Here is a 20,918-nt window from a genome sequence, read left to right as displayed (position 1 = left end):
GTCCTCACCAACATGTTTTTTTTTTGTTTTTGTTTTTTTTTTTTTTTTTTTTTTACTTTTTGATAAAAAGCCAATCTGACAGGTAGGAGGGGGATATCTCATTTGATTTGCATTTTCCTGATTAGTGAAGTAAAGCATCTTTACATGTGTTTGTTGGCCATTAGTATGTCTTCTTTTGAAAAGTGTCTATTTAGGTCTTATGCTCAGTTTTAATTAGGTTATCTTGTCTTTGTTATTGAGTTGCATGAGTTCTTTATATATTTTGGATATCAATTCCTTATCAGAAGTACAGTTTACAAATATTTTCTCCCATCTATAGGTTGCCCTTTCACCCTTTTCATTGTTTCCTTTGCTAGACAGCATTTTAGTTTGATGCAATTCCATTTGTCTATTTTTGCTTTTGTTGCTTATGTTTTGGGGTCATATTTAAAAAATTATTCCCTAGTGCAATGCCAAGAGGCTTTTTTCCTATGTTTTCTTCTAGTTATTTTATAGCTTCAGGTTTTATATTTAAGTCTTTGGTCCATCCTGGGTTTGTATGTGGGGTAAGATAAGGTCTAACTTCATTCTTCTTCATGTGTCTCATTTTTTAATACCATATACAGGCATAACTCAGAGATTCTGCACATTTAATTCCAGATCACTGAAATAAAGCAAATATTGCAATAAATCCAGTCAGATTATTCTTTTTTGGTTTCTCAAAGCTATACTTACACTAAAGTGTTGTCTATTAGGTGTGCAATAGCATTACACCTATAATGGTGTCCATACATCAGTTTAAAAATACTTTATTGCTAAAAAATACCAACTACCACCTGAGTTCTCAGCAAGTTGTAATCTTTTTAAAGTTTTTTTTTTTTAATTTTATTTATTTGACAGACAGAGATCACAGATAGGCAGAGAGGCAGCCAGAGAGAGAGGAAGGGAAGCAGGCTCCCTGCTGAGCAGAGAGCCCGATGCGGGGCTCGATCCCAGGACCCTGAGATCATGACCTGAGCTGAAGGCAGAGGCTTTAACCCACTGAGCCACCCAGGCACCCCAGCAGGTTGTAATCTTTTTGCTGTTGGAGTCTTTCCTCAATGTTGACAGATACTGACCGATCAAAGAGCTGGTTGCTGAATGTGGGAGTGGCTGTAACACTTTCTTAGAGTAGGACAGTGAAGCTTCTTACATCAATTGGCTCTTCCTTTCACAAATGACTTATCTGTAGCATACAGTGCTGCTTGATAGCATTTTACCCACAGAATTTCTTTCAAAATTGGAGTTGCTCCTCTCAAATCTTGCTGCTTCCTTTATCAACTAAGCATATAGAATATTCTAGATCCTCAGTTGTCATTTCAACAGGCTTCATGGAATCTTCACCAGGAGGAGATTCCATTTCAAGAAACCATTTTCCTTGCTCATCCGTAAGAGACTCATCATTTCAAGTTTAACCATAAGGTTGCAGCAATTCAGTCCCATCTTCAGACCCCATTTCTAATTTTAGTTTTCTCTTGCTATTTCTATCACACCTGCATTACTTCCCCCACTAAAATCTTGAACCCCTCCAAGTCATTCATGAGGGCTGGAATCAACTTCTTCCAAACTCCTGTTCATGCTGATATTTTAACGTCTTCCTGTAAATCATGAATGTTCTTAATGACATCCAGAATGGTGAATCCTTTCCAGAAGGTTTCAATTTACTTAACCCATATCAATCAGAGGAACCATTATCTAGCACAATGAAATAAATTTCTTAAATAAGACTTGAAACTCAAAATTACTCTGATCCATGGGCTGCAGAATGGATGTTGTATTATGAAACACAAGCATGAAAACAACATCAATCTCATCATACTTCTCTATGAGAACTCTCGGATGATCAAGTGTATCATGGCCTATCTTGATTTTCAACATGCCTTCCTCACTAAGCTTCATCATTTCTAACTTCTGATTTAAACCGAGAGACATGTGACTCTTCCTTTTACTCAAACACTTAGAATCACTATTAGGTTCTTAACTGGCCTAATTTCAGTATTGTTGTGTCTTGGGTAACGGAGGCCTGAGGAGAAGGAGAGAGATGGGGTAACCGCCAGTCAGTGGAGCAGGCAGAACACAACACTTACAAGAGTAACATCAGAGATCACTAATCACAGATCACTATAACACATAATGAAAAAGTCTGAAAAATCCCATGAGTTAACCAAAATGTAAAAAAGAGACATGAAGTGAGCAAATGCTGTTGGAAAAATGGCACTGATAGGCTGGCTTGATGCAGGGCTGCCACCAACTTTCAGTTTGTAAAAAACCCAGTTATCTGTGAAGCATGATAAAGCAATATACAATAAAACAAAGTATGCCTATATTACGGAGACCATCCTTTCTTCATTGTATATTCTTGGCCCCCTTGTTGAAGATCAGTTGACCAACAGATGTGTATATTTATTTCTAGGCTCTCTATTCAATAGTCTCAATGTTTTTATGCCAATAACATACTGTTCTGATTACTACAACTTTGTAATATATTTTCAAATGAGGGAAGGTGATACCTCTAAGCATTGTTCTTTCTCATGCTTGCTTTGGCTATTTGGAGTCTTTTGTGGTTCCCTATAAATTTTAAAATGGAATGCCACTAGGATTTTGATAGGGATTACCTTAGTAGACTTGTAGATCACTTTAGGTAATATGGACATTTTAACAGTATTAATTCTTCCAGTTCACAAGCACAGGATGTCTTCCCATTTGTCTGTATCTTCTTCATCAATGTTTTCTAATTTCCACAGTAAAATTCTTTCACTCCGTAAATTATACTTTCTACTGTCAATTAACTGTCCTTTTTTTTTGTTAGCTTTATTGAGGTATAATTGACAAAAATTTTAATATATTTAATGTGGACATGACAATTTATGTATACACTGTGGATTCCTATAACTGAATTAATTAATGCATGTATAACCTCACTTTTTTTTTTTTTCTGGAAACTCTTGAGTTCTACTCTCTTAGCAAGTATCAATTATATAATAGTTACAACTGTACTCACCATGTTATATAGATTCTCAGACTTTATCTTGTAACTGAAAGTCTGGACTTATTAACCTCTCCTGATTTTCCCCACCCCTCAGTCCCTGGCAACCATCATTCTACTCTGTTTCTGAGTTCAACTTTTGTTTTTAGATCCCACCTATAAGTGATACCATGCAATATTCAACTTTCTCTGTCTTGCTATTTCACTTAGCTGAATTCATGTATGTTGTTGCAAATAGCAAGATTTCCTTTAAGGCTGAATAATTTTCCGTTAGTATATACATGTCATATTTCCATTCATCCATTGACAGACATTTAGGTTGTTTCCATACGTTAGCTATTACGAATAATACTGTAATGAAAATGGGAATACAGACATCTCTCTGAGATAATGACTTCATTTTCCTTGGATATATATATATTCAGAAATGGCATTATTGGATTATGTAACAGTTCTACTCTTAATTTCTTGAGGAGCCTTCATACTGTTTCCCATTGTGGCTATACCAGTTTGTATTTTCACCAACAGCAAAACAAGAGTTCCCTTGACTCCACACTCTTACCAGCATCTTATCATTTTGATAACAGCTACCTTGGCAGGTGTGAGGTGTTATCTCACTGTGCTTTTTAATGGCATTTCCCTGATGATTACTGAAGTTAAGTGTTTTTTTATGTGCCTATTGGTCATTTTTGGCTAGTAAGTTATATGAGTTCCTTGTATGTTTTGGATATCAATCCTGTATTGGGTATGTAGTTTACAAATATGTTCTCTCAGTCCCCAGAATGCTTTTTCATTTTGCTCACAGTATCCCATGCTGTGCAGAAGCTTTTTAGTTTGATACAATCCCACTTGTTTATTTTGGCTTTTGTTGTCCTTTTGGCGTGAAATCTAAAAAACTGCCACCAAGACCAGTGTAAAAGAGCTAACCCCAGAGGTCTTCTACAAGTTGTATGGTTTTAGGTCTTATGTACAAGTGTTTAATCCATTTTGCGTTCAATTTTGTGTGGGGGGTTAGTTAGATAGGGGTCCAGTTCCATCTTTTGCATGTGGCTATCCAGTTTTCCAAACATGAGTTATTGAAGAAACTATTCCTTTCCTGTGTGTTCTCTGTGCCATTATCAAGAATTAACTGGGCATATGAGCATAGGTTTATTTCTGGACTCTCCACTGATCCATGAGTATTTTTTAAATGCCAATACCAAACTATTTTGATTACTGTAGCTTTGTAATACATTTGAAATCAGGAAGTGGAATGCCTCCAGCTTTGTTCTTTCTTTCCAAGATTGTTTTGGAAAAAAACAATCCTATTTAGGGTCTTTCGTGGTTCTCTATGAACTTTAGGATTGTTTTCTCTACTTCTGTGAAAAATTCCTTTTGAATCTGATATGGATTGCAATAAATCTGTAGATCACTTTAGGTAGTACAGACATTTTAACATTAATTCTTCCAACCAATCAGTACAGACTATCTTCTCACTTATTTGTGTGTTTAATTTCTTTTATCAATATTTTATAGTTTTAAGTGTATATCTCTTTTACTTCCTTAATTTATTCCTAAATATTTTATTCTTCTTCATGTTATTATAAATGAGATCACTTGCTTTCTCGTGGTTTTCTTTTCTTGAGGATCTTTGTCTGGTTTTGGTATCAGGGTTAATGCTGGCCTCATAGAATGAGGTTGAAGAATTCCCTCTTTTGTTTTTTGGAAGATTTTAAGAAGGATTGTTATGAATTCATCTTTGAATGTTTGATAGAATTTACCATAATGTTATCTAATCCTAGTCTTTTAAAAAGCAAATATTCTTACATATGACAGGAACTGAATTCAAGACAAGCATAAGGTATACACTGCTGAGAAAAGTCGGTGGATTTTAATTCATTAGAGATATTTAAAAACAAAGGAAGATAGTTAACTTTTTCAGAATTATTTAGATATAATTTGTCCATCTAATACTTACCATTAGCCAGCATGCCAGTTTTCTCTTCTTCCTAAATTAAAATAATAATATGATTTGAAACCAAAATTATATAAAATGCCCACAACAAAATAAAGTAAAACCCAAAAACCAGTGTTTTACACCATTATGAAAAAGTCAAGAAACGTGCTTCCTACGTTTCTTTTGTCACTCTCATTCACTAATAATTCTGTAAGACTGAGAACATAGCTGTGAGAGAACTTCTAGAAGTTTCTTCAGAACTATAGCAATTACCAATCCATTTAGGCCTTTAAAAGCTTTCTTTAAAGTATCTAGATGGCATTTGCTCATCCACCTTGCTCAGAAATTCTATTTTTTGAACTCCAGGATAACATGGATACTTTACATAAGATTCTTGCTATTGTAACATCGATTATTTTTCTTTTATTTTTCAAAATTAATGATCAAATAGAACTTGTACTCTGTTTCACAGCCATTTTAAGAAATAAAATTTTCAAAGAGGCAGGCCACCAAACTGCAAGATAGTTGAAATGTGTCAAAATTATATATTCCCTAAAAAAATCTGTAAGTTCCCTTAGAGTAAGTTTTACAATTAGTGTCACCAATGTTCTTCACTTGGATAGGTGATGTGTACATTTACACTGACACATTTTTATGCAGTTTATATTTTCTTGATATATCAAACCACTGTGACCTATTTTTCATAAAACATTTAAACTGCCATATTCCAAGTGTAAGTCCCATTAAGTTTCTAAGACTAACCAGCAGATCACATTAATCTTCATGTATTTCTAAAGGTTTTCTTATTTTCCCCTCCAAACTGAGTGATGTAGAGACACCTGGTGACAAAACATCTGGTATCTTTAAAAATAAGTACTTATTAATACCTGGGTAACATTTCTTACTTCTATTTAGACACCTATGGTTTCACACATGTTTAAAACATCTAGTCCTAATGTGCAGTTCCAAAAGAGACCTTACTTGTACAGATCAAGACCAATTGAGCAAACAGTAATTATCCTACTAGTTAATTACTATTAGGTAGTTTCAAGGGTAAGTTCTATATGGCAGGCAATATGTAGGAACACACTTAGCCAGTCTTTGTAAGAACTGAGAAAAAAGAATTGGAGAACAGCAACTGAATAGGAACGGAATAATTTAATTCATGATCTTAGTCACATAAGTTTCAGACAGTAATGTCACTGTTAGATATGAGGAGGGGTATTTATTGTACTTCACAAGGACAAGATCTACCAAGGAAAGTGTAGCTTAATATACCTGTTTAAAAATTAGATTTGAGATTTCAATTAAAATTTTAATTTGTAAAGCTCAAAGAAGTTACCTGCCAAGAAAATCCTTTAGAAAATCAATCGCCACATTTCATTAAGATTTACATTAAATTGGCATCCTGAATTAAGAAAATGAGTGTTAAGAGACCTAAATCTTTACAACAATGAGCAAGACAATGACGAACTCCATATTTTGGGCTCTTCATATAGTACAGTCAGCTAAGGTGATGACAGAAGTTTCAAAATTGTCAAATATATAATTGACATATACCTGTTTGGGTATGTGTTGTTTTTCAGATTTGGGATTTTCTTTGGTATTAGTCTCTTCTTGAGTCGTCAAAGGTGCATCAATATCCTCCTCACCTTCAAAATCATCACTGTAATTTTCTGAAGAAAATAATTTTTAAAAATACAAGGATCACACTATCAAAAAAGTCATATTCCAGGAAAAGATTGATTTCTAAAAGGAGTCTGTATAAGAATAATTTATTGAAATATTAACATAAAGCTAAATTTAGAGGACTTTTTTTTTTATTTTGTGAATATTTTCTTTTTTGTGTGAAGATTTAATGAGAATTCTATTCATAAGTCTTAGGTTTACTTCACTGTCTTATACAGTGAAGTAACTCTTATAAATGAGTTATAATTTTATATCATTAACTAACTAAACATTTTTAGAGTTGTCCCCCAATTTTTTTTATCTTTAAAACAAAGTTTAATGCTTATTTTTTAAAGACAAAGTCTCAAATAAATTACTTATAAAAGGCAGTGCTTCTGTGAAATCTTGACATTCTTAAACAAAAGTTTGGATTTGCTTATTTTTTTAAAGTTGATTTTTTGGGTCTCTGTAGTACCTCTAATGTAAGCCTGAAAGCTCTATCTCTAATCCTTCCCTCAGATAAATACTGGCTCTATATGATCTCTACTATTTTCCAATCCTGCTCACTTCTCAGCTTAAATCCCAAATTGTATCTCAATGACTTTACACCAGAAGGGAAAGGTGTGTTCATGTTAATATGATGCCATAACACTACTTACAGGGAAGGCGGCGTAGGGGCCATCTGGCTAGGATCTCTAAGCCAATTTTTAACGTGTTGTTTATAGCCCTTAAATCAAAGGACTGATGGAGATCTGTGACCTTTCCAGAGTGGAAACCATCATTTCATAAATAAACATAATCTTTATTGTATTTTAAAAATTAGACAACATTCATATCATATGATCTCTCTGATATGAGGAATTTGAGAGGAAGGGTGGGGGGTTTGGGGGCAAAGGAAGGAAAAAATGAAACAAGATGGGATCAGGAGGGAGACAAACTGTAAGAGACTCTTAATCTCAGGAAACAAACTGAGGGTTGCTGGGGGGTTGGGGGTAGAGAGAGGGTGGTTGGGTTATGGACATTGGGGAGGATATGTGCTATGGTGAGTGCTGTGAAATGTGTAAACCTGATGATTCACAGACCTGTACACCTGGGGCAAATAATACATTATATGTTAATAAAAATAATTAAATAATAATAATTAAAAATTAGACCATATTCAGAAACAGGATGGCCTGATAAAACAAAGACTACAAGGTCCTATAGAGTCTGCCCTGGAATGGCTGGCTGTCTTTTCTTAGAATGGAGGAGATTACCTGAGTGCAATTAATAATAAAAGTCTAGAAATGAATTTGAGAGGGCATAGAAGTTAAACAGAGATATTCCCAGTGACATCTACCTATAGAAACATCTCCATTTGAGTTCAGGAGAAAGACAAGGTGGGCATTGTACCTTAGGTAAATAAACTAGCTTAGTTGGTTAACTACATCAATATCTATATTTTGAGGTTGAGAAGCTCACCTTTGTTTCTCTTCCATATGAGAAAGAACAGTTTGGGATTTTCTAAGTATTAGCAGACATATAAGTTCACAAAACAGTTATCAAGAAATTATTTTGTATTAGACATACTTCTAGGTGCTAGAATCAATATAACATGATTAAAATTCTAATGTTCTAGGTGGGAATCACTACATTTTTAAGTGACCTCAAAGATCAGACTTATTTAAGCATAAATGAACAAGGAGAGAAGAAATATGGGAGGCTATGACAATGAACTTAGACAACTACATGGGGTTTGAGAACTACTTGAAATCAATGGAATAGGAAGTAGTATTTATGTGACTGACTACAAAGAGGCAGTGTAAGAAACAGTTTAAATAGTACAGCACAGTGCTTAAGAACATGACTAGGAGCCAGAAGGCTTGGATTTAATTCCTGGTTCTACTACTTTTAGCATAGAAACATTGGCAAATCACATACCCCCTTTGCCTCATTTTCCCCAGCTGTAAATTGGGGATGATAATAATACTTCTCTCAAAGGACTACCTAGATTAAGAGTTGAAGTGTTCAGTACAGGATGGGGGGGAGGGATGGCAGAGGAGTGGGGGACCCTATTTCAACCAGTCCCCTGAAGTGAGTTGAGTATCTACCAGACCATTGTGCACACCCAGAAATCAGCCTGATATAAGAAGATATATATGGATCTCTACAAACAGAAGATCTCTGGTGGTTGGTCTTGAGGTAGGAAGCAGGGAGCCATGATTCTGCGGGCAGATATTGGAAGATCATGGGGAGCCTCTGTGATCTTGCACCAGGAAGGCAAGAGACTCCCATGCTGGGAACCAGGCACAAACTCGCAGACTGGTGGGAACAGGGAAAGGATTTTAGGACAGCCCCCCAGACTGAAACCTGGAGCTATGGGGGTGAACATGCAAACCGGGGGCAGCCTTTGGTTTTAGAAGCACAAGGGACAGAGATGTGCCCGGCCCTGGGAGTGCTGTTGTGGGGTACACAACCCAGAATGCTGGGGTGTTTAGCAGCACAGACCAAAAGGGAGACAGTGTGGCCTGGGAAGCTCAGTGAAGAGCAGACTGCAATCTCTCTGTTCTGAGACAGAGGTCTGGATATGGTCACTTCTGCTGACTCTCGGATGAGATGTTGAAAGCTGTCAGGGAAAGTCACCAGAGAACAAAAGTCCCCCCAAACCGGTTTTCACTGAGCCCATTTCCCCTCAACCTGACAGGATGCAGGGCAACTCTGCCCAAACAGGGTTGCCTGAGTAACAGGGTGGCAGGCCCCTCCCCCAGAAGACAGGCTGGAAGACCAAGAGGCTGACAACCCTAAGGTCCCATAAAACAGGTGCACCTTGCTTGGGTTGTGGTCAATAATTTGGACTCTGTACTTTCCCTCAGCCACCCCTCAACAGAATGACTAAGAGGAGGAACCCCCAACAAAGGAAGGAAAGAATCAGAGACTGTGGCCTCTGCCACAGAACTAATGGATATGAATATAACCAAGATATCTAGGCTTGAGAAAAATATTAATGACAATATAGAATCTCTAAGGGCAAAAATGAGATCTAATCAGGCCGTACTTAAAAATGCTATGAATGAAATACAATTTAGACTGGATACTCTTGACTGCCAGGGTAAATGAGGCAGAAGAACAAATTAGTGAGCTAGAGGATAAGAGGACAGAAAAGAAGGAAACTAAGGCGGCATGGGAAAAACAAATTAAAACCCAAGGGATCAAACAGAGAGATTAGTGACTCAATGAAATGTTCCAATATCAGAATTATTGGGATCCCTGAGGGTATACAGAAAAAGGTCTAGAAGATATATTTGAGCACATCGTAGCTGAGAACTTCCCTAATCTGGGAAGGAAATAAGAATTTGTGTCCAAGAGGCAGAGAGGACCCCTCCCAAGATCAGACTGGAGAACACACTGACGCCATGAGATATAATAGTACAATTCTCAAATCTTAGATCCAAGGAAACAGTCTGGAAACGCAGCGATGGGGAAGAGACTTCTTACATACAGAGGAAGGAGTATCAGAATAACGTTAGACCTGTCCACTGAGAGCTGGCAAGCCAGAAGGGCTGGCAAGACATATTCAGGGTACTAAATGAGAATAACATGCAGCCAAGGATACTTCATCCAGCAAAGCTGTCATTCAGAATGGATGGAGAGACAAGCTGCTGCCAAGACCGACAGAAACTGAAGGAATATGTGACCATGAAACTGGCCCCGAAAGAAATATTAAGGGGGGTTCTATAAAAGGAGAAAGACCCCAAGAGTGATATAGAACAGAAATTTATAATCTATAGAAACAAAGACTTCACAGACAACATGATGAAAATAAAATCTATCTTTTAATAATCACTCTCAATGTGAATGGGTTAAACACCCCCATGAAGCAGCACAGGGTTGCAGACTGGATAAAAAGACAGGACCCATCCATATGCTGTCTATAAGAGACTCATTTTGAACCTAAAGATACATCCAGATTGAAAGTGAAGGGATGAAGAACCATTTTTCATGCCAACGGACCTTAAAAGAAAGCTGGGCTAGCAATTCTCATATCAGACAAATTAGATTTTAAGCTAAAGACCATACTTAGAGAAACAGAAGGACACTTTATCATTCTTAAAGGGTCTCTTCAACAAGAGGACCTAACAATTGTAAATATCTATGCCCCCAACATGGGAGCAGCCAACTACTAAGCCAACTCTTAACCAACACAGAGACAAATTGATAATAATACATTAATAGTAGGAGACCCCAATACTCCACTCTCAGCAATAGACAGGTCATCTAAACAGAAAATCAACAAAGAAACAAGAGCTTTGAATGACACACTGGACCAGATAGACCTAATAGATATATACAGAACATACCACCCTAAAACAAGAGAATACTCATTCTTCTCAAACGCACATAGAGCTTTCTCCAGTACAGACCACATACTGGGTTACAAATTCAGGTCTCAACCAATCCCAAAAGATTGAGATTATTCCCTGCATATTGTCAGACCACAATGCTTTGAAACTAGAACTCAATCGCAAGAAAAAAATTGGAAGAAATTCAAACACTTGGAAACTAAAAGCCATTCTGCTTAAGAATGTTTGGGTCAACCAGGAAATCAAAGAACTTAAACAATTCATGGAAACCAATGAGAACAAAAACACATCGGTCTAAAACCTATGGGATACTGCAAAGGTGGTCCTAAGGGGGAAAGACGTAGCCATCCAAGCCTCACTCAAAGAAAAACCCAGAAAAATCCCCAATACACAAACTATCTTTACACTTTAAAGAATGGGAGAAAGAACAACATAAGAGCCTAAGCCAGGCAAGAGAAGAGAAATAATTAAGATTAGAGCAGAGATCAATGAATTAGAAACCAGAAATACAGTAGAGCCAATCAATGAAACTACAAGCTGGTTCTTTGAAAGAATTAATAAGATTGAGAAACCACTGACCAGACTTACCCAGAGAAAAGAGAAAGCACCTAAATTAATAAAATTATGAATGAGAGGGAAGAGATCACAACTAACACCAAGGAAATAGAAACAATTACTAGAAATTATTATCAGCAATTATATGCCAATAAATTAAGGAAACTGGAAGAAACAGATACCTTCCTGGAAACTTATAAACCACCAAGACTGAAACAGGAAGAAACTGACCTGAATAGACCAATAACCAGGAAGGAAATTGAAGCAGTGATCAAAAACCTCCCCAAAAAACAAGAGTCCAGGGCCTGATGGATTCCCTGGGGAATACTACCAACCATTCAAAGAAGAAATAATACCCATTTTCCTAAAGCTGTTTCAAAAAATAGAAACAGAAGGAAAACTTCCAAACTCATTCTATGAGGCCAGCATTACCTTGATTCCCCAAATTAGGCAAAGACTCCATCAAAAAGGAGAATTACAGACCTGTAATATGTAATTATAGACCTGTAGTATGTAATATTACAGACCTGGTGAATATGAATGACAAAATTCTCAGCAAGATCCTAGCTACTGGATCCAACAGTACATTAAAAGGATTATCCATCACGACCAGGTGGGATTTATCCCTGAGATGCAAGGGTGGTTCAACAATCGCAAATCAATCAATGTGATAGAACACATTAATAAGAGAAGAGACAAGAACCATATGGTCCTTTCGATTGATGCAGAAAAAGCATTTGACAAAATACAGCATCCTTTCCGATTAAAACCTTCAGAGTAGGGGCGCCTGGGTGGCTCAGTGGGTTAAGCCGCTGCCTTCGGCTCAGGTCATGATCTCAGGGTCCTGGGATCGAGCCCCACATTGGGCTCTCTGCTCCGCGGGGAGCCTGCTTCCTCCTCTCTCTCTCTGCCTGCCTCTCTGCCTACTTGTGATCTCTCTGTGTCAAATAAATAAATAAAATCTTTAAAAAAAAAAAAAAACCTTCAGAGTATAGGGATAAAGGGAACGTTCCTCAATTTCATAAAAACCATCTATGAAAAGCCCATAGCAAATATTCTCAATGGGGAAAAGCTGAGAGCCTTTCCTTTAAGATCAGGAATATGACAAGGATGCCCACTCGCACCACCGTTGTTCAACATAGTACTAGAAGTCCTAGCAACAGCAATCAGACAACAAAGAGAAATAAAAGGTATTCAAATACGCAAAGAAGTAGTCAAACTCTTTTCACAGATGGTATGATATTTTATGTGGAAAACCCAAAAGACTCCACCCCCAAATTACTAGAACTCATACAGAAATTCAGTAATGTGGCAGGATACAAAATCAATGTACAAAAATCAGTTGCTTTCCTATACATCAACAATGTAACTGTGGAAAGATAAATTAGAGAATCGATTCCATTTACAATAGCACCAAAAACATAAGATACCTTGGAATAAACCTAACCAAAGAGGTAAAGGATTCATATGCTAGAAACTACAGAACACTTATGAAAGAAACTGAAGAAGGCACAAAAAGATTGAAAAATATTCCATGCTCATGGACTGGAATAAACATTGTTAAAATGTCTACACTGTCCAGAGCAATCTATACTTTCAACACCATCCTGATCAAAATACCAATGGCATTTTTCAAAGTGCTGGAACAAACAATCCTAAAATTTGTATGGGACCAGAAAAGACTCCGAATTGCCAAGGAAATGTTGAAAGAGAAAAACAAAGCTGGGGGCATCATGTTGCCTGATTTCCAACTATATTATAAAGCTGTGATCACCAAGACAGCATGGTACTGGCACAAAAACAGACACATAGACCAGTGGAACAGAGTATAGAGTCCAGATACGGACCCACAACTGTATGGTCAAATAATCCTCAACAAAGCAGGAAAAAATATCCAATGGAAAAAACTCTTATCAATAAATGGTGCTGGGAAAATTGGATAGCTATATACAGAAGAATGAAATGCTACCATTCTCTTACACCATACACAAAGATAAACTCTAAATGGATGAAAGACCTCAAGGTGAGACAGGAATCCATCAAAATCCTAGAGGAGAACATAGGCGGTAACCTCTCTGACGTCGGCCACAGCAACTTCTTCCAAGACACGTCCCCAAAGGCAAGGGAAACAAAAGGGAAAATGAACTTTTGGGATTTCATCAAGATAAAAGCTTCTGCGCAGCAAAGGAAACAGTCAACAAAACAAAGAGGCAACCCATGGAATGGGAGAAGATATTTGCAAATGACACTACAGATAAAGGGCTGATATCCAAGATCTATAAAGAACTTCTCAAACTCAACAGCCAAAGAACAAATAATCGAGTCAAAAAATGGGCAGAAGACATGAACAGACACTTCTCCAAAGAAGACACATGAAAGGCTAACAGAAACATGAAAAAATGCTCAACATCATTAGCCCTCAGGGACATTCAAATCAAAACCACACTGAGATACCACCTCACACCACTTAGAATGGCAAAAACTGTCAAGGCAAGAAACAATAAATGTTGGAGAGGTTGTGGAGAAAGGGGAACCCTCTAATACTGTTGGTGGGAATGCAAATTGGTACAGCCACTTTGGAAAAGTGTGGAGGTTCCTCAAAAAGTTAAAAATAGAGCTACCCTATGACCCAGCAATTGCACTACTGGGTATTTACCACAAAGATACAGATGTAGTGAAAAGAAGGGTCATTTGTACCCCAATGTTCACAGCAGCAATGCCCACAATAGCCAAACTGTGGAAGGAGCTGAGATGCCCTTCAACAGATGAATGGATAAAGACGATGTGGCACATATATTCCATGTAATATTACTCAGCCATCAGAAAGGATGAATACCCAACTTTTGCATCAACATGGATAGAACTGGAGGAGATTATGCTAAGTGAAATACGTCAAGCAGAGAAAGCCAATTATCATACGGTATCACTTATATATGGAGCATAAAGAATGTCATGGAGACATTAGGAAAAAGAAGGGGGAAATGAAGGAGGGGAATCAGAGGGGGAGATTAACCATGAGAGACTGTGGACTCTGGGAAACAAACGGAGGGTTTTAGAGGGGAGGGGGATGGGGGGGATGGGTTAGTCCTGTAATGTGTATTAAGGAGGGCACATATTGCATGGAGCACTGGGTTTTATATGACAAAAATGAATCATGGAACACTACATCAAAAACTAATGATGTACCATATGGTGACTAACATAACATAATTAAAAAAAAAAGAGTTTAGAACAGGGGCTTTTATATAATATGTCCTATTTGAAAGTGTTAGCAATCACATTTAGTAGTAATAATAACTTTGGTTAATATTATTAGTATTCATTTAGTATTACTGTAACTATAAGTTATAATAAGTTATAAGTCATAAGTTAGTAAGGCCAAATATTATTTCTGAATGGAAAAATGCTAATGTGCATTTTTCAATATTACATTTTGTTAACTGAATTTTGTGATTGAATAGTCTAGAGGCAAAAACTATAACATACAAATGACCAATCCCTTCTCCAGGAATTTGTCATAAATAAACTAGATTTGAAGTAATGAGGAAAAGTCATTGGTAGATATAAACAGAAAGAACACAGATGAGAAATGAATGGAAATAAAACAGCATGAGATTTCAGAAACATCAAGGCCAATTAAGTTTATATAAAAATCAAAGAATAAAACCGCATTGAGAAGGTGGTTCTCATGTAACAAATCTCAGAGGTAATAATATGCAGGCTCTTCCACACCGTTTTGGAAAACAATAGAGTATTAATTTGTAGTGTTCCAACCATTTTGGGAGGAAGATGTTATACATTCAAGGTACTATTTCTATTATTATATTCCCTAACTTCATAACTTGAAAATGTTATTTGCATAAATAGAAGTTTTTAAAATTCAGGTAAAGTAAATAAAAGTCAATAGAAAAGATATGAATGATAGATTTTGGAGATAGTTTTCATTCTTTGTTGGAAAATTTAGCTGCAATTTTAATTTAAGTATGATGCAACCTACAGGACTTTATCCGCTACAATGCTGGGTTTCAAGAACTTTGTAAATAATGAATAAACTGGACAAAATTTAGGAAACAACTATTTACAGATATTGGACAACTGGCTGCACAAAACAGTGATTCCTAAGAAGAGATAAACAAGGGGGGTGAGTTACCGGAAGGTACACAAATTCAGGAATGTTAAGCAGGGAATGGGAGATCAGGATAGTCTCACCATGTTAAGGTAACAGAGATAAGAGTTCAGAAATGCTGAGCCAATTAAAAGGTGCAGGTCAGTAACAGAGGAAACACTTATGTAGAAACAGAGCTCTAAAGATCTGCACGGGGTTTCCCTGAGTCTTTGCTGAATACTAAACCATATGTGTATAGTTTGAGCAACTGGAAAGCTACAGGCTAGAAAATTCACAGGCTTCACACAAGGAAGTGAGACTCTGAAGTTCTAACCAGTTTGAGTGGAAAAAATCCTCATTGTTTAGTAGGCTCATTCAGTAGAAACCTCAGAAAGGCTATGCCTTAGTACTAGTGTCAAACTGTACTATGAAAGGCTACTTGAGACTTCCGCTAACAAAGAGTAAGAAAAGCCTTAGAAGATCAAGCTAACAAGGGCAATTACCTGCCAGAATAATGCTTAACACTCTTTATAAGAAAAAAATAAAATCTAGACACTCAAAAATACAAAAATCTACAATATCCAACACCCAATAAAAAATCATTAGACTTACAAGAGAACCAGCATTCCACAAAAGGAAACCCATGTAGAAATGCACAAACATTGGGATCATCAGAATAAACTAATTTTAACAACTTTGGGGGGGGGAAAAAGAACATGTGAAAAGATACCAAAGAAATTAAAAAAAAAAAAAAAGAAAGAAAAGGAACTTCTAGATTGAAAGAAATAGAGACTCAATGAGTTAACATAAGATCAATGGAAAGAAGAAGAAAATTAGTAAACTTAAGACACAGCAGTAAAAACTGAAGTGCACAGAGAAGAAAAAAGCTTTAAAAGAATCAGAGTCTTAGTAACCTACAAGACAAAAAGCCATCTAACACAATTGTAATTAGGGTCAGAGGGAAAGGGATGACAGAAATAATACTTGAAGAATTAGTGGACAAACATTTTTTTCAGTTTGATGGAAACTAAATCCACAGATCAATGATGCCGAACTACCTCCAACTATGATAAATACAAGAAAAGACACACCAAGATGCACCATCATCAAACTGCCACAAAACCAAGCTAAAAAACCATAGACACCGATTTCTGTGTAAGGGGTCAGCATCCCTAACTCCCATGCCATGCAAGGGTCAACTATTTGGAAAGTTGCTAAGACAGTAGATCTTAAAAGTTTTTATCTCAAGGAAAAAATGGTGGTTTTTTGGCACTGGTGATAGATGTTAACTAGACTTGTTGTGGTGATTTCACAAGTATCAAAGCATTATGTTGTACACCTGAAAATAATACAATGTTATATACAATGTTATATATCAGTTATACTTCAATTTAAATAATTTTTAAAATTTGTTTTAAATAAGAAGTTTAAAAAAAACCTCAAATCGATGCAAAAGAATACAAAAAACTGGGAATTATAAATATGTGGATAAACGTTTTTACATGAATATAAATTTTTTATCTTCCTTAAAAAATTTTTAAATAGACTATTAAAAGCAACATTAATTAAAAAATAATAGTAATAATAATACATCACCAGATTTTAAGATACATAGAAAAAAAATGTAAGACAAAACAGAAAAAAGGTTGGGGAAGTTTACTGTTTTTAAGACTCATATAAAGTGGTATAATGTTATTTGAAAGTAGAATGTATTCAATAAGATAAAGATGCATGTTATGAATCATACAGAAACTAAGGAAAAAACATATAACAAAGAGGTTTAACCAAACGAAGGGATAAAATGGAAGGTTATGAATACTCAATACAATAGACTGCAGGACAAAATCAACACAACAAACCAACTGCCAATGAATTAAAAATCCATACCAATGAATGTATTTTTATAAAGGGTAGAAACATTTCAATTAAAAGTCAGAGATTGTTAGATTAGACCAAAAAGCAAAATCCAGCTATATGCTAACTATGAGAAAACTATTTTAAATAGAAAAACAAAGACACATTAAAAGTTAAAGGTAGAAAAAGAAATACCACTGAGCTATGCTTTAGAGATATTGGTCCTGGCTCCATAGATTCCCCTAGTCCTTTTCCTGTCTTCCTAATTGGTCCACCGCCCACTCCTAACAAATGAGGTAGCAGCACACTTTCAATCATTTCTTAGCAGCTCAGACTGTAACACAGGCAGTTCATTACCTGATCAAAGATCTTTCAAAGATATGATTTTCTTTTTATTTTTCTCCTATCAATGTCTTTATTAATAGTTATATTATCTTTCCAAATATGTACATTTTTAAACCAATGAAATTACCTGCCAGTTCATGTTTCGATTCATTCTCATGTTTATCTTCACTTAGATCTACATTATCTTGATTACTGAAAAAAAATTTAATTTAGTATTTAATGTTAATACATTTCCATGTAATCTTTCATGTATATTTTTTAAAAAATCTCTAGCATTATATTTTTCTTCACAAGTACTCTTATTCTAACAAAAACTAAAAATTTGGGAGTTCTAAAAAAAATGTTTTGAAAATAAAGGATCCTCAAAGCCTAAGACTAATTGTAGCTATCAAATTCATACAAAGAGAAAAAAATGCCATATTTCTTAACTTTGGTATACAAAAATATATACAATTTTATACATAAGTGTGTGCATTTACATGTCTCAGGGCCCAGATATCCTTTCTACACTAAAAATTAGAAATTGACTACATGAGAACCAGTGAAGTCTTCATGGAGCCAGAAAAAACATCAGGTTCAGCATTTACCTGTTAATAAGCAATTTAATCATGATACAGAGGCTGAATAGGAAACTTAAACCAACAAAAACTCAGAAAAGTAACAAAGGAGACTGAGGAAATTTCAATGATATTGCATTAGTTCATATACTGCTTTCTTTCAAACAGAGGAATCCACCCTACTTTTTTCAGTCCATCAACCCTGTCTTTAGTGAGATTATCAGCAAATTTAGCACTCTGACTAGCCTGTCCTATAGCAGAAATATCAGTAGTTAAGAATACTGTTAAGAAATAAAAAAAGTTAAGAAATATTACAAAGGGGCCAAAACTTGTAGCCAACAAACTTGTGTATATTTAATCTGTGTTGTTACCATTGGGAGAGGCAATCACTATGGGCCCTGAGTGACCCTGCATGTTCTTGGGGGGTATGCCAAGAACGCAAGGTACAAACCCCTCTTTCCTAGGTTATTTCCCAGGATTGTGTTTGCAGAGAGCAACTTTGAGAGATGAGATAGTATCTCCCTCCAGAAAAGAACCAGGTTTATTTCCTCTTACTATAAAAGCAATGGATTCCCCAAGTTCAGAGCTCCTCTCTTGTAAAGCAACCCACTGCCCATGCAGACAGCCATCATGGACCCTCCATGTTGTCTCCACAAGCTTTGTGGAGCATGGGGGAACTGATGCAAATAAAAATGAGACTCAGATATGGCTTTTATTGTGAGAAATTAAGTCCTTTGTTTCTGACCCAGGAATCTTATGTCTATTGTCAGCATCCATAAAACTGGCAGGGTAACTCTTTAGCTTACAAGCAGGGTAAAAAGCTGAAACCCTACACAATTCATCCATGGTCTATAAGAAACTCAGCATCCTAAGGAGACCAGGTACTCTAATAACCAGAGGTTATGATTCTCCTCACCCTTAATTTTAGTTTGGTGTTTTTAAAATATTGTAATTTGGCTTCCATTTATCATTTTAAAAAGTCAAAGGTCTACTGTACTTACAGAAGACCAGCTCAGGCAACTAGTAGAGTTTTCAGGATAAATGAGGTTTCCTGATAATCATCAGTGTCAACTATATACAAAGGAAGAACAGAGACAAAACCTGTCTTTACTTCCTGGCTCATTCTTTCTTTTCTGTTCTTTTTTTCTCTGAGTTTGTAACAGCTACGTGAACTCTCTTATTTACTTCAGCTGTGGAAAATCACTTAAGAAGTTACTTTCCTAATAAAGTCTTTTTGCAGTGTGCCATTAGTCTCAACAGCATTGCAGGTATGACATTTCAGATGTCTGGATGCAGACTGGGCTCTTAAACACAAATCAACATATTCCATTCACATATAAGGGAAACTATGATCAAAATAATGAACATAGAAAAGAGATAAAAATAAAATTTAACATTTGTTTGTTACAATATTTACCCACTGAAGTCCATGCATATACCAGCCTTTCAAAAATACAGAAAAATATAGAAGTCATTTAACAATTACTTGATCTTATATATACATTACCTATGTAAAGCTTTAAATTGTGTGGAGTCATTAGAATCCAGTTCCTTATTTAATCTTGAATAGTCAATGGAAGATGTTAAGCCTTCCTCGAGCCTGGCAAAAAATTGCTCTTTTTCTTCTTGTTCTTCTAATGTGTCCAATCCCAATCCAAGAACACTATGATTGAGTTCAGAAACTACTATCTCTAAATGAAAAGGACAAATATATTTTATTAATATGCAGGATTTTGATAACATTAATGATGCATTTATTGGTATTATTAGTAAAATTAAAAAAAATTTAAAACATATGTTAATCTCTCACCCACCACATATAGACTTGTACTCATAATCAGTATGTAAGGTTGTAAGGCTTCCCTCAAGATCTAATTCTAAACCTTCTAGGAAAGTATTAAGAACATCTATATGCTTCAGTAAAGGAGGCTCCAAGATACAGGTTAGTTTTTGTAAAAATTTTAATTATAGTATAGTAGTTATAGTATTTAATTTAATTAAGCACAGTAATTAATCTGTCAACTCTTATCCCTCACATCTTACCATTTGTTTCTAAGCTGTCAATACTTAAGATGGAGGTTCCACTGCTCTGCAGAAACTGAATCCTTTCAGCAGACTCCTCTTCTACCTCCATAATAGGCTGAGAAGGCTTCTTTGCTTTCAGATAGCTTACATTTGTTCCAAGCAGTCCTAGGGATGGGATTGAAGATATACCTGGATATTTATGTTCAGAAAACTGTTTTGACCACTATGTATTAACCAATAATGCTGTTATACTAGCTTTTTCCCCCTATTATGCTAATTTTGTGGACAGTAGCTATAAAATAAATCTGGTCTAAAATTCACAAAATAAAAATAACAATACTATTTATTTGCGCTGTATCTTAGTCAACAATCTCAGAAGTTTACATGAGACAAAATTTTAAAAATTACTTTGAAGCACAATTATTTAATACAGTACACCATGCCACTTTAAAGAGCATCTTCTGCCTTACATGAAGGAAGAATAGAAAAAAAACCAGGTGAAGTAGAAAAGGGAGACAACCCCAGATAG

The 20,918-nt window shown here is 35.8% G+C and overlaps 1 protein-coding gene across 3 annotated transcripts in view; it reads right to left on the bottom strand.

Annotated features, from left to right (window-relative positions):
- CEP162 (centrosomal protein 162) overlaps positions 1 to 20,918 on the bottom strand; it is a 97,766-nt gene that overhangs the window by 66,438 nt on the left and 10,410 nt on the right. For 2 of the 3 annotated variants that reach the window (XM_046006681.1, XM_046006682.1), the window contains exons 4-8: positions 20,408 to 20,554; positions 19,872 to 20,055; positions 17,935 to 17,999; positions 6,501 to 6,616; positions 4,962 to 4,992 (exon numbers count right to left, since the gene is read on the bottom strand). In XM_046006681.1, coding sequence (XP_045862637.1) covers positions 4,962 to 4,992; positions 6,501 to 6,616; positions 17,935 to 17,999; positions 19,872 to 20,055; positions 20,408 to 20,554 — 543 coding nt within the window. Of the gene's footprint in view, positions 1 to 4,961; positions 4,993 to 6,500; positions 6,617 to 17,934; positions 18,000 to 19,871; positions 20,056 to 20,407; positions 20,555 to 20,918 lie in introns of those variants that run through there. The other variant, XM_046006683.1, reaches the window with a different exon arrangement.

Source organism: Meles meles, chromosome 5 (assembly GCF_922984935.1).
Source record: "Meles meles chromosome 5, mMelMel3.1 paternal haplotype, whole genome shotgun sequence".
Classification (NCBI taxonomy): domain Eukaryota; kingdom Metazoa; phylum Chordata; class Mammalia; order Carnivora; family Mustelidae; genus Meles; species Meles meles.
Note: the sequence above shows the minus strand (reverse complement) of the source record. Positions and strands in the feature narration are given on the sequence as shown.